Source organism: Zeus faber (genome assembly GCF_960531495.2).
Source record: "Zeus faber genome assembly, chromosome: 22".
In the NCBI taxonomy this organism is placed as follows: Eukaryota; Metazoa; Chordata; class Actinopteri; order Zeiformes; family Zeidae; genus Zeus; species Zeus faber.
In genome coordinates this window covers 22,443,120-22,457,794 of record NC_137209.1, presented here as the reverse complement: position 1 = coordinate 22,457,794, position 14,675 = coordinate 22,443,120, and the positions used below count along the sequence as shown (strand labels likewise).

Genomic DNA, 14,675 nt, shown 5'->3' with positions numbered 1-14,675 from the left:
CAGAAATCCAGTAGTTCATCTGCTGCCAAAACTGATGGACATCCGTCTGGCCAAACCAAAACCGTCTCTGTTAATGACCAAGAATCCGTCGCCGGCCAGAAAGCCCGTGGATGCTCTGCTGCCGACCCCAACAGACATCAGTTCGACCCTCCCCAAGGCTACGGCTTGGTGCCTCCCTGTCACCAAGAAGCCATCGCCGGCCATGATCAATGACTATGCAGCGACCACGCCCAGGGCCTTTCCACATACCTGTTGTCTGTGTGTCAAAGAATGTGCTCACATGAAGGTTAGTAGAAGGTCCACCCCCCCCACCCCCACCCCCACCCCCCCAGGAAATTAAATTTGTTTCTCTGTTTTATGTGTCATGGAAAACAAAATGTAAATGTAATATCTGGGCCTGCATAGTGGGATGGGGAAATAAGTGATGGGTTCTTCCTTTTAATCTACATGGATGTATGGGATGTGTTTATGTGTTTATTATTGAATGAATTATTATATTGTGGATATTTACTGACCAAGGCTCTATGCTGCTGCGTGTGTTTAGTAATTGTGCAGAAATGTGTGCCATCCTATTTCAAAGATGACGCATACATACATAGACTCAGATGGAGCTTCAGAAAGTAAAAGTCCTTCCCAGTATTTGGAGTCAACCACCTGGATTTTCCAATTGGTACAACACGACTGGGTGGAGCTAAAACATGGCAGGAGTTTTACTTTCTGTATTTGGAGTTGTCCACCCTATGCAGCTCAAACATCAAATGTGTGATAATATCTGTAAAACTTCATAGCTCTAAGTCCACACACCAACTCTGAATTTGGCTGCAGTTGGTGTGATATTGTGGTGTTTTTCCACCGCAACGCAACCTGTGAACCCGCTTTGTTTTGTGTTTCCACGGCCACGGGACACAGACATGGGCCTGGTTGAATACCAGGCCCATGTCCTCGTGCTGATTTAGCTCCAGGTCTGGCCGAGTACCAAGCCAACCTACAGGCCAACAACTGCAGGCCATGGATCAATTGCGATTGTCAAAAAAACACTTCAGAGAACTCCTCCCAGATTCTGTCTACTTTAATGACTCAACCTTCATGTTTTATGCATCCATCTGATTGAGAGGCGTATCTCGGGTGTCATGACGTTTCACTGCATATATGTATGACCGTATGTCTATGTGACAAATAACCTCTTGAATCTTACTGTACTGTCCTACTTGTGCATTGGAAAAGTGCCATGAGAAAACATGTTGGCTTATTTTATGGTACACATTTAAAAAAAAAAAAAAAAAGTTTTAACACTCATTGAGAAGTTTGCATCAAATAACACTGTAAATTCATTTACAAAATTGATGTAATTTAAAGTATATCCTAGTTAAATAGAGTTATTGGTGTGTAGAGTGTTCATTGTTATGTGAGCTACAGATTTCCCACTTCATTGTACTAAAATACACTTTATTTTAGTTTACTTTAAAATGATATAATTTTCCTTTTGGTGCTTTTGTTTTGTAACTTAAAACGTCATTTTTTCTTTCCTTTAGAAGTTTACCAGCGCAGTTGACATACATATATTAATTAATGTATTGGAAATGTATTTTATATGCCTGATTCCTATTCATGTCTGAAGTTTGTTTACCCGCTGTCCCCCACAACACTCACTTACACAAGACCTCACTCGTGAGGACCGTTTCCTCGAATTGACTGTGCCCATGAACAACATGGAATCAATCAGACCCTGAATTTTTTCTTGTGTCAGGACGGGTTTTCCGACTTTGGCCCCTTCTCTCCACATCGTCTGTGATAATGCAGGACCAGAGGTTTTGGGGGGCTCCCAGTATTTTGAGTCCATCCCAATCGGCCATTTTGCACAACTAAGTAAACCGGTTGACTCTGTGCATGGGTGGAGCTAAAGCATGGCAGGACTTTTACTCTCTGAATCTGGGATTTGCCATCTCAATGTAAACTTAACCCATAAAATCCATACATTGTTCTGTGTTTTTGTATAGTATGTCCTTCTAGACTCAACATCTTGTATTTTGGAGTTACCACGAATACTACAACTATCTACCCTTCTTCATCTGCCGTTTTGGAGTTTTTTTTTTTTTTCCCCTGAGATGGAGGACTTCACTCGCAATGGAAGTTGAATGACGTATATTTTTGTTTTTTCCCAACCTTCTACTTTGGACGTGGACATTGAACAAAAGCTGCTGGGAGATCTAGGAGAAGAAATCCAAAACGGCCTTCCAATCTGAAAAAACCCTTGTTTGGACACTTGAATTCTGGAAGAGTTTGATTGGTTAAAAAAAGACTTGGAAGACTGGTAGAAAGAGCCAGGACAGTGGTGTTTGTATTGAATCGAACAATGTTAGCAGTGGTAGGGGGTCACTGGTTACCATGGAGATGGACCTAAATTCCTTCTTTGTTTCTTCTCTGACTCGTAGGACTGGCTTGTGCACCAGAACTCCAGCGAACATCTGGCAAATTGCAAACTCCTCCGGAAACAGTGAGTAGGTTACTGGTTTGTAACCACGCACACACACACCTTCCTTTCCCAATTTCTTTCATTTAGGGAGGCACAGTTGTTTAAAGTCCATTTTTTTGCTCCATTAGCCTGATCGCTCACACGTCATCCTGCCTCAATTTCCCAGCTTGTATCACCCTCTTGGTCTTCACAACCCCCTCGCCCTCAAACAGGGTGTAATCTGCACCATCTGAGGCTGCACCATAAGCCATGAATTCTAGAGATGGGTCGAATTCTGTGGAAAATATTGGGGACAAATGCTGGTCTGGCCCTGGTCCTTCTAAAAGGACTTTTGGGGGATTTTAATAGGTGTTTTTCTGCAGTGGACAGTCTACACTGTCTTGGCGATTGGAAACCTTTCCTTTGTCTCAGAGCATTGGTGTCCGGACAGGATGTTGTTGCTCGTCTTCCCACCGGCTACGGGAAAAATGTACTTTATCAAAGCCGGCCCAGTTTGTGTTCGCTATTAGCCAAGGAGTAATCTGGGTTCTCAGCACTACTTTAATAAAAGGTTTTTTATTAAGTGGCAATGGATGACAGCCATGTCCCGTTTCAAACAGCATGTTAGTGTTGTGGTTTCGCTGGTCAGGTTGTTTCCAGTAGTGACTCATTCCATATGCGTAACAGAGCCCTGCCCCATGATTTTCCCCCGCCCTGTGAATTGGTTGAAACATATCAAAGGTGAAAGAATGTGAAAAGTCCCGTTTGCACATTTTTAGCGCCACTCTCATCTTTGGGATTTTTGATTTGTGAGATTAATAAAGGTGTAAGGATAACACATTGATTAATATGGCCGCTATGCATTGTTCAGTGGCAGAAGGGACAAGATGGTGTCATAAGAATGTTTTGATTATGAAAGACTAAACGTGTGTGCATGTGTTATTTTGTTTTCTGTGCCCCCAGGTATTCAGTGTGGGTTAGCGAATCAGGACGTAAGGCTGGGTGACTTTTGGATAATGGTTTTATTCTGTCGTTTTTATACTGTATTTAAATGTCTTATCACCCATCTCGAACCAACTTCACACCCAGGCATTCAAAGAGGGATGTTTATCAGGAATCCTTTCTTGAGGCTTTGTCTATTTTGCCTGCAAAGGTTGACACTTCTAGCTATGTATGTACAATTGTAACAAGATCACTTTAAAGTACTTTCGCCTAATCTGACACCAACAATACTCTAATTTCTTTGTCGTTCCCCTACATCCCCTCTTCTAGTTCTCACTTCAGCCCCTCAGGGAGAGATGTGCAGCCGTCACCCTCCTCTTCCTCCCAGAGTTCCAGGCGTCAGGCAGTGTCGACCCACCGTGGAAGATCCTCCTCCTCCCGCTCTTGGTCGCGTTCATGGTCCCGTTCGCCAAGCCGCCACTACCACGGCAAAGAATCTTTGCCATCTCGGAGGAGGTCCCAGTCCCCAAGGAGGTCGAGGTCCCGGTCCCAGTCACCATGGCGGGCCCGTTCCTCGCAGAGATCGAGGTCCCGGTCACCACGGAGGGCCCGTTCCCCGCGGAGATCCCGGTCCCGGTCCCCACAGAGATCGAGGTCCCAGTCCCAGTCTCCACGGAGACCGAGGTCCCGGTCCCAGTCCCCACGGAGGGCCCGTTCCCCACAGAGGTCACTGTCCCCACGGAGGGCCCGGTCCCCACGAACATCGAGGTCCTGGACCCGGTCCCCACGGAGGTCCCGGTCCCCACAGAGGTCCCGGTCCCCACGGAGGGCCCGTTCCCCACAGAGGTCGCGTTCCCCACAGAGGTCGCGTTCCCCACAGAGGTCGCGGTCCCCACGGAGGGCCCGTTCCCCACAGAGGTCGCGTTCCCCACAGAGGTCGCGGTCCCCACGGAGGGCCCGTTCCCCACAGAGGTCGCGGTCCCCACGGAGGGCCTGTTCCCCACAGAGGTCACGGTCCCCAAGTAGGTCTCGGTCCCCACGAGGTACCCGACAAAAACCCAGGTGTGTTGGGAACTCTCTAAACTACTCAGCAATATTTACTCAATGGTTTGGTTGTGATTTCCACCCAGTCAATAATTCACTAAAATGCCCTAAAACTAAAATACCAACACCTTCTTAATGCGGCGCTTGACTTAATTCAAGTCAGTTACATCAGTCCCCAAAGTCCTGACACTGTGAAACTTAACTCACCAAAATCCACCTCACTTCACAAAATCCCCTTAAAGGTCCCACATTGCTTTTTTTTTTTTCTCGTTTTTTAGTTGGCATTTAAATAGTAATTTCACCCCCTAATAATACATTATTTGAACGAGTGCCGATCTTAAAGAACTTGACATTTTGAACTTCTGTACACCACAGAATAGATGTATTGCAGTGGGGAACTCCTTAGAAATACATTAAATACCAAAAAACAAAACAAAGATCCCCTTCTCCCATCACAGGCAGCCCCGATCCAGAAGTCGGGAAAGACGGTGGACAGAGGAAATTTCCTCGGGCAAAAGCGTAGCGATGATGGCCAGGAAACTGATAGAAAGATCAGGTGAGAGAGAGAGAGAGTGGAGATGGAGAGAGTTTAATTTTGTGCATCCTTCCAATACATACACATGGCCAAACGTATGTAGACACCTGAACACCACTCCTGTATGTGCTTGTTGAACAATTAATTTGCATGTCGCATGTAAATAAAATAATTGTAATTTTTTTCATGTTGTCATGGTGATGACAATGAAAATACGATTTATGGTGCACCAGAGGGCAAATATTGAAATCAACAGCTTAGGCATTTCAGTGGCACCAAAATCGGTCTTGTGATTTGGTCCAGTAGATACCGATTGTATAGGAACCACTGCCATAGTGGTACTGGGTTTCGGTGCCCAACCCTAGTTACGACTGGCTTAAAGTGCACTTACGTCACTGAATGTTCCTCCTCTGTCGTTCAGTTTAAATATCCCCCAAGAACGGTGTTTTAACAATTACGATCGTTCCTGGATCATGCAGTGTGGACACAAACTAAAGGATCGGTTCCAAAGGTTCTTAAAACTTCCCTGGGTGCGAAAAATGTCTTCTTTGAAAGATTATAGAGTCCTGGGTTTTGTAAAACGCAGCGCGAGTTACAGTTTTCAGAGTTTTCCATTGAAAGCAGCACCGGCTCACGCTGTCTGACTAGATCAGGGTTGCCCACACTTTCGGCTTGAGAGCTACTTTTAAAATGTCTAGGTCAAAATGATCTACCTGCATTAAAAATAAATATACTGATTGTACTTTATATATACAATATATGTTGGTGTACATTGCATCACTGCATGAACCCTTACGGCACAATTCAATTAAATACATTTCTGGTCACTACCTTACTCTGATGACTTGCACTGAATGGAGTCGGCCAGGGTTGCATCGTCTGGACAGTAGCTGCTGGTGGCCAGCATCAAGCAGCTTCCAAATGGTCATCCATCATGGTAGAACAGTATTTGGACTTAATTATCTTCATGTGGGAAAAGGCTGACTCGCATAAATAAGTAGAGCAGAATAATGCAGTCGAGGAGGTAGCACATTTCTCATGTTTGGGTACTTTTCCTCTGTAAGTAAGTTCCAAGACTGTCCATGAGCCCTGGACTTCAGATCAATGTCACCTTTAGTGTCAACATCTCATCCTCCACTGCAGACAAGTTCAGGTGAAACAGTGTTGGAGTGAATCAATCTCTATATCTTCCCTAAATGGGCAACAAACATTTTTTGAATGACACGCGATCTACCCGCACTGCCTTTGCGATCGACTTATTGGGCAACCCTGGTCTAGATGTTGTACTCGCAATTGGCTGGAGGGGAATGAATTCCAAAAGACGATGCTTGGACTCATATAACTTTGTAAGATGATGTCAGAAAGCCACCTGCTCCTGAAGCCAATAAAATTGCGAGTTTTCCTTTAATATCTGTTCAAAATGTACATTGATATTGATCAAACTTGCACCACAAAAACACCAAGATTAAAAATTAAAAAATAAGTATAGCTGCAGGCAGCAGTACACAGGGTTCAGGTTAGTCGTCTAAGTTACAAATAACAAATTTCCGAGTTCACATGGAACGCAGTGTGGACGTCCTGCCCACTGCTTCTTTATTGTCTTATGGTACAGTCACACTGCCGGCGACGGGGCACTGCAGAGCGACAGGCTGCAATGCATTTCAAACAGAGCTCGGCTTCATCCGCCTGCAGGGGGCGGAGCAACCACCTGCAACGAGCTCACCGATTCACAGCGAAAAGTAAAGTTGATGTTGCTGGGACGCCGCGCTGCATACAACACGCTGCGGTATTGTACGCAATTTTGAGCCGACACGTCCACAAACGGCAGGGGGATGGAAGCAAGGTCGCTGGTTTAACTGTACAGCGATGAGACTAGAGCTGCTCGGCTTCACGCAGCAGCCCCTTTACCGATGGCGTGAACGGACCATTAGACTTCTTTAGCTCATTCTTTTATAAAAAAATATTTTTACTCATCACGTAAGGCATTATTTTGGGATGTGTTTATCATTTACATTTAGCAGACGCTTTTACGCACCCATCAGGAGCAATTAGGGGTTAAATGTCTTGCTCAAGGACACTACAGCGTACTAGCAGGAGGAGCCTGGGATCGAACCAGCAACCTTTAGATTACTAGACGACCAGCTCTACCTCCTAGGCTACCATTCCCCTCCCCTGATCATGCGACTCTACTTTGCGGAACTCGTTGGGTGCAATTGAGCACCCGGAGCCACAACCTGGACAGGTATAACAAATTGGATTGTTGTCTTGTGGGGTGTTCCCGGTGTGCAGTGGTTAGTACCAAGTGGTCCAAAGAAGGACAACTGGTGAATCGGCGACAGGGTCATGAGGCCCAAGGCTCACTGACGCACTTGGGGGGGCAAAGTCTAGCCCATTCGAAAAAGTGAACGGTGCTATGATAGAAAGGTGTAGAAAACACAGTGCAGGGCAGCTTGCTGCCTATGGGAGCGCTCAGTGTCCATGCTGACCCCTGTCCACCCCTGAAAGCTCCTACCATGGACACGTGAGCGTCACAACTGGACCATGGAGCAATGGAAGAAGGTTGCCTGGTCTGATGAATCACATTTTCTTCTACATCATGTGGATGGGAGGGTGCAACTGTCATTTACCTGGGGAAGAGAGGGCACCAGGATGCATTATGGGAAGAAGACAAGCTGGTGGAGGCAGTGTGATGCTTAGGACATTGTTGTGCTGGGAAACCTTGGGTCCTGTTGTTCTTGTGGATGTTACTTTGACATAGACAACCAATATAAACATTGTTGCACACCATGTTCACCCCTTCATGGCACTGGTATTCCTTGATGGCAGTGGCCTCTTTCAGCAGGATAATGTGCCCTGCCACACTGCAAACAATGTTCAGGAATGGTTTGATGAACATGACAAAAAGTTCAAGGTGTTGACTTGGCCTCCAAATTCCCCAGAGCTCAATCCAATGGAGCATCTCTGGGATGTGCTGGAACAACAAGCCTGATACATGAGGGCCCCACCTCCCAACTTATGCAGAGTTCTGACTGCGTGATACTGGGCTTATTTTCACCTAGAAGTTTTTGGAGATTGGCGAGCAAAGAAGTGACACACACCTCCCAACCTCGAGGGCTTAAAGGATCTGTTGCTAACCTCTTTGTACCAGATACCATAGGACACCTTCAGAGCTCTTGTGAAGTCCATGCCTCCATGGGTCAGAGCTGTTTTGGTGGCACAAGGGCAAGCTACACAATATGAGGCAGGTGGTTTTAATGTTGTGACTGATTGTTGTAAATTCTCACTTACTTTCCCTGTTGCCCTTCTTTCCCTCTCCTCTCGTCCCTTCTTCATGTCCTCCTCCAGGAGTCCAGTGCTTATCCGATGGCACCAGTCTGGAGGATGTCGTCCAGTCCCTGGCACCGGCGCTGCTGGCCGAGCTGGCCAAGCTGAACTCTTCATCAGCCTCCACCTCCTCTTCCTCATCGAAAGTAGTCAAGAAATCTGTTGAAGTAAAGAAAAAAGAGGCTTCGTCTTCAAGCTCCTCTTCCTCAGCTCAAGCAGCAAAGAAAGAGCCTTCACCTTCAAGCTCCTCTTCCTCAGCGAAGAAAAAGCCTATGTCTTCAAGCTCCTCTTGCCTCGCGAAGAAAAAGCCTATGTCTTCAAGCTCCTCTTGCCTCGCGAAGAAAAAGCCTATGTCTTCAAGCTCCTCTTGCCTCGCGAAGAAAAAGCCTATGTCTTCAAGCTCCTCTTGCCTAGCGAAGAAAAAACCTTCATCTTCAGGCTCCTCTCGCCTAGCGAAGAAAAAGCCTTCATCTTTAGGCTCCTCTTTGTTGGCTCAAGGAACAAAAAAGGAGCCGTCGTCTTCAAGCTCCTCTGTCTCACCTCAAGCAACAAAGAAAGAGCCTTCATCTTCAAGCTCCTCAGATCAAGCAGCAAATAAAAAGCCTTCATCTTCAAGCTCCTCTTCCTCACCTCAAGTCGCAAAGAAAAAGCCTTCCCCTTCTCACGCCTCTTTGTCGGCTCAAGCGACAAATAAGGAGCCTTCATCTTCGAGCTCCTCTGTCTCACCGCAAGCGACAAAAAAGGAGCCTTCATCTTCAAGCTCCTCTTCCTCAGCTCAGGCGGCAAAGAAAGAGCGTTCATCTCCAAGCTTCTCTGTCTCACCGCAAGTGACAAAAAAGGAGCCTTCATCTTCAAGCTCCTCTGTCTCACCTCAAGCAGCAAAGAAAGAGCGCTCATCTTCAAGCTCCTCTTCCTCGGTTCAAGCGACAAAAAACGACTCTCCTTCTTCAAGCTCCTCTTCTTCAGCTGAAGCGACAAAGAAGGAGCCTTCATCTTCTTCATTCAAGAATACTGTACCGGCTAAGCCAGCGGGACAAGAAAAGCCTGAGGTATGTGTATGTGGTCAGGGCATGTGGGCGACCCCATAAGGTTTGCTTGAATTCACAAAGAGAAATATCTCTGATGTCCAGGAAATATTGACGTGTGTGTGTGTGTGTGTGTGTGTGTGTGTGTGTGTGTGTGTGTGTGTGTGTGTGTGTGTGTGTGTGTGTGTGTGTGTGTGTGTGTGTGTGTGTGTGTGTGTGTGTGTGTGTGTGTGTGTGTGTGGAAGTGGGATGTTATTCTTAGGATTTCATTTTTCAATGTTTAATATGAATAAACGGACCCCCGTTAGAATGGTAGAATACTAAACATATTACATTTAGATTTTTTTTTTTTCCAACACTTTATTTTAATAAATGGAACTCTGGTAGATTTGTAGAATTTATTTTCCCATACTGTATTTGAATAACCCATTATATTGTTAGAATACTTACTATTTACTTACTACTTACTATACTATTTTTTCCATAATAAAAGAGAACATTTCATTTTCTAATGTTATGAAAAATGTGTGTATGTACAGTATGTATGTATGTATGTATGTATGTATGCGTATACAGTTAGTGTCCACTGTGCACTTAATTGGGTAGACTACCACCAGCTCAGCTATACATTTTGCTTTATGTTACCTATGATGTTGAGGGTTTTTTTTACGCTGTCAAAGAAGAGGTGTTAATTCTGTGATTTGTTTTAGCATGGAGGTCATAGTTGCTGGTGGTGGTGTACTGAGCTGCATTATATTCAGAGGTGTTTTTAATATTCTGCACCCTTCATGTATGTGAAGAGGGACAACAACAAATGAGAAACACCTCTCAATATAATGTAGTTCAGTATAACACCGCATTCAACTATGAACTCAGTCATAAACATTTACTTGAATTTACACATTTCTGACTTGTCAACAAAAGCTGAACATTATAAACTTCATAAAAGTATAATTCATGGCAGAGCTGGTTTATTGGATTACATTGGATTGTACAGGTGTAGAAAATAAAATGCACACTGAGTGTGTATAAATGTTAAATTGACCCCATTGGGATTTGTCTCAAACTACTGTCCTGAGTACTCAGAATGGTGTGTCTGTGTGTGTAAGCGTGTGTGTACTTCTTCAGGTCAGAAGTTTCTCTGGCTGGGTTCACAGGGTCCAACTCGCAGTATGCTGTACAATCCTCTCCACTGTCATCAACCCTCACCATTCAATTCCCCCATACAGACCCTTATTCAGGACAGGGCCTCCCGTCCACACTGCACATTTAAAGGTGGCAACAATAAGGATCGCCGTGGTGTGTGCATTGGGAACCTCCGCCGGCTCCCTCTCACCTCCGCCGGCTCTGCTGCTGTTCTGCCTTCATCAGTCAAGATGGCTCCGATCAATCCTCAGTCTATTGGTAACAAGTCATGTGTCCTTCATCATTTATTTTGCACTGAAAGCATGGACTGCATGTTCCTGACTGAAAAATGGCAACAGAATATGGATGTTTCCCATCTAATCAAACTTTTTTCCTGCAGACCGCCCTTTTGTCAGCAAACCTCTGAACAAGTTGACGTGCCAGCTGGTAAGCACTGAGTTTCATTTGTTCATTTGAATTGCAAATGTCTAGAGTCTGTTGACTCAACCCTATTGATTGTGTTTTGATTTACCGGCGACCAGGCTGAAGCGGCTCCTGATCAGATCTTTCAGATTTTTTATCATTGTTTTTAAAGTTTGACAGAGTCCTAATGGTTGGGGATTTTAAACTTCGTATTGATGATACTATCTACAACAGTGTCTCTGAAATTCTTAATCTTAGTGAGTAATTTGATATTATGAATTATGTATCTGGCTCTCCACACAGGGGAGTGGAGGGCCCACCCCACCCTGGACCTCGTTTTTACATATGGTATATACTGTATATTGAACTTGTTGGCTTTCAGGATTTATCTGTCAGTGACCAGAAATAAATTTTATTTGACATTTGTTTTAAATTGTAGTCTCAGCCTTGTTTGCACACAAGGCACACCCGTTTCTTAATCGAGGCTGTGGTTGTTAATTTCTCTATGATGTTTGAAAGCAATATTGTTTTAAAGGATGAGAACCAGGAGACTTTAGTCCAATCATTTAACATTCACTGCTCCTCTCAAACTCAGAAAGATCCCCTCCCTAAACTCATCCCCATGGATAAATGAAACAATCTGGAACTTTAGGCGCAAATGTCGGATGATCGAGCGCTTGTGGAGAGCCACAAAGCTTGAAGTACACAGGTTCCACCTCAAAGAAGTGTGGGTATCATCAATGACCTGGTGAAGGTTGAGAAATCTTCATATTTCTCCAATTGAATAGCTTCCAAGATGAGAAATTGTATTTGATACAGTCATAGTTGCAGCATGGGCCTGATGAGGACCACATCCCTGGAGTCTACCCGCGGCGCTCCGCACCAGCAAATAGATTCTCATAGAGTTTAGCCTTGACATGACATTGTATAGAAGTACAAGATGATCCCATGATTTGTTCTGAGTGCTGCCCACTCGGCATCCATTGCAGACTTGGTCCTCCTGGAAGTGGGATTCCTCCTTCTGGGGCCCCTTCTCAAGGTCGCCCCCCCCAAGGATTTTCTGGGAGTCTTCCTTGCCTGGATGAGGGTTCAGATCAGGGGATGATTTCTATGTGAAATGTGGGTTTGTGAAGCCCTTTGAGAATGTATTGTGATTAAGGGCTATACAAATAAACTCACTGCAAAAAGCGAAACCACACGCGAGCGAGCAGGTGATAGTTTTGCGAGCAGCAGAGCATTGATAGCTGTGCGCTTAGGGATACCAGTCTGGGTAAAGAGCATGGGTTTCTTCTCGCAGGCTCCATTACTGCTTGCACGAGCAGAGATATTCTGCACACGAGTGCTGTGTATGCTCGCAAAAATAATGTGCATGCGCAGGAGTTTATGTTGTACGCGTGGCTCCTCTACATGCGGGAGCGTGGATCTCTTTTGCGGGAGCTAGTTTTGGCACCGATATGCCACCATATGATATTATAGCCCTCTACCATCCCACTCGATGTAATGCCAACCTCTCTGTTCTTAAAGGTTTTTAAATGTATCTGTCCCTGTTTAGTCAATACTATAAACCACTCTTGTTTATCAGGGTGTATCGCAGTTATTTTAAGCAGGCCATTGTTGAACCTTTGCTGAAGAAACTAAACCTGGGCCCCTCCCAGTCAGAGAACCATAGACCTATTTCTAAACTCCGTTCAATGAGGCAACTCGTTCAAACACTGGACTGCGCAGGGTGTCGACAAATTTCAGTCTCGTTTCCGTAAACTACACTCCACTGAAACAGCCCTCCTTACAGTTTAGAATTATGTCTTAATAGCTGCAGATGCTGGAGAGTGTTGGGAAATGCCGCTGCTCGGCTTTTAACGCACCCCAATAGAGTGGTCACACATAACGCCCATTTTCACCTCTCTTCACTGGCTTCCTGTTCATTTTTTAATTCATTTTAAAATCCTGGTGCTCCCATATCGAGCCAGAAATGGCCAGGCTCCACATTACATCATGGACCTCCTGCACCCACACACACGAGCCCATCTCTTAGGTCCTCTGACCAGGGTCTTCCAAGTTTCCCTCGAACACATTTTAAGAGGTGCTTTAAGAGGTGCATTTTAAGACTCTGGGAGATGGTGCTTTCCAGTCTGCAGCACCTGAGCTTGGAACAGTCTCCCAGAGAGTCAGAGGTCTCTGGACTGTGTGGACTCTTTTAAAAAGCAGTTAAAAACCCAGGCAGGGATTTGGGTAGCATGTGTTTTTTGTGTCTTTTAACCCTCTTTTGTCTGTTTTCATCTCGATTTGATTTATTTGATTATGCTTATGTGTTTTCATCTTTGATTTTATTTGATTGTGAAGCACTTTGTGGCTGGTGTCTGCAAAGGTTGCTTTGTAACTAAACTTAACTTACTTGCTTCAAAATCCAAGAATTTACCATATCAGTCACCCAGAGAACAGTATCACTCTATTTTTGTCCCTCCCCTTCTCGCCCTCTTTCTTTCTGTCTCTCTCCTTCCTTCCTGTCCGAACCTAACCTGTCTGTCTTCCTGCAGGTGGCTGTCGCTGAGAAGCAGGAGAATCCCCCCGTCAGGTAAAAGCTGCGACACAACCTTGTTTTTAACTTTTCAATTTTTGTATAATAATTCAATAAAAAAAACCATTATTTGTTCCCGAGGGGAAGTTACAGATAATATATATTTTTTAAATAAAGTCCATGAACCCTGTATTAATAATATTGATTATTATTATAAGTAAAGGGTTTTTACCAGGTACTTCAGGTTCTTGAAGTACTTTTTTTTCCTCAGAAAATGAAGTACTGGAGCACCTTGAAAAAAAGACGATCATTGAAAACCTGTGATTTTTTTTTTTTCCCCCCAAATCGCAACGTAATAAAACATTTCCAGAATCACTTTTACGACATAGATTTAAATGTAATCCAGCACAGTTGGAAATAGACGCTTAATAGTAGATGACAAGGGGATTAATAATAGATTCATAGATAATAGATATACTAATATAAATAATATACAATGACACCAAGGTTATATTATATTTTAATTCATAAAGATGACATTTAAAATTAATTAATATTTGTTTTGCGTGAAGTCCTTAAGAATAGAAAAAAAATGGGCTTAAAAAGTACTTGGAAGTCCTTGAATTTAATTTAGTAATGCCAGAATGAACCCTGGTTGCATATCAAATGAACAATGTATATGAGGGAAATACATATTAAATATCAGCGTCAGTAAATATAAGTAAATACTGGGTGCATGTGGAAATGTTTTCTGATGTCTTATGATTGTACGCTGAGGTTAAATGTGAATCTCTCCCCTCCCTTTCCTTCCCTCGCTCCCTCCCTTTCCTTCTCTCCTTCCCTCCATCCCAGTTCTCCTCCACAGGGTTCGGTGGCAGCAGAGGGCGGAGCCGAGCCGTGCTCGCTCCCGCTCGTCCCCGCTGAGAACCTGGTGAAGCCCCTGAAGCTCGTCCTCAAGGGAATGCGTGAGTGAAATGTTTAACTTTATTTTTCTCTTTTCCCATTTTTTTCTCTTTCTGATTTTGTTTTTCTCTCCTTTTTTTCCATTTTATTTTTTCCCGTCATTCTTTTTTAATATTGAGTTTATTTATTTTTTCTTCTCTTGTTGTTGTGACTCATAATGTTTGATATAGCAGAATATTTTCTCAAAAATTGTGATGCAATTGGAAAACTATTGACGTATTGATTGGCAATCTGTAAATTTCTCTCTCTCTCTCTCTCCCTCCAGCAGAATGCGAGGACGTGTCGAATGTAAGTCTGCACATTATAAACCTCATATTCATATTCCCT

At 44.2% G+C, this 14,675-nt stretch overlaps 1 protein-coding gene across 1 annotated transcript in view; it reads left to right on the top strand.

Moving 5' to 3' along the window:
* The first annotated feature begins 8,884 nt into the window (after nt 1-8,884).
* LOC307247451 (uncharacterized protein) overlaps nt 8,885-14,675 on the top strand; it is a 35,758-nt gene continuing 29,967 nt past the window's right edge. Inside the window, exons 1-6 of the mRNA XM_080023604.1 lie at nt 8,885-9,346; nt 10,552-10,726; nt 10,848-10,894; nt 13,405-13,442; nt 14,238-14,350; nt 14,614-14,636. Of these exons, the coding sequence (XP_079879730.1) occupies nt 10,699-10,726; nt 10,848-10,894; nt 13,405-13,442; nt 14,238-14,350; nt 14,614-14,636 (249 nt within the window). The 5' untranslated portion in view covers nt 8,885-9,346; nt 10,552-10,698. The remainder of the gene's footprint in view (nt 9,347-10,551; nt 10,727-10,847; nt 10,895-13,404; nt 13,443-14,237; nt 14,351-14,613; nt 14,637-14,675) is intronic.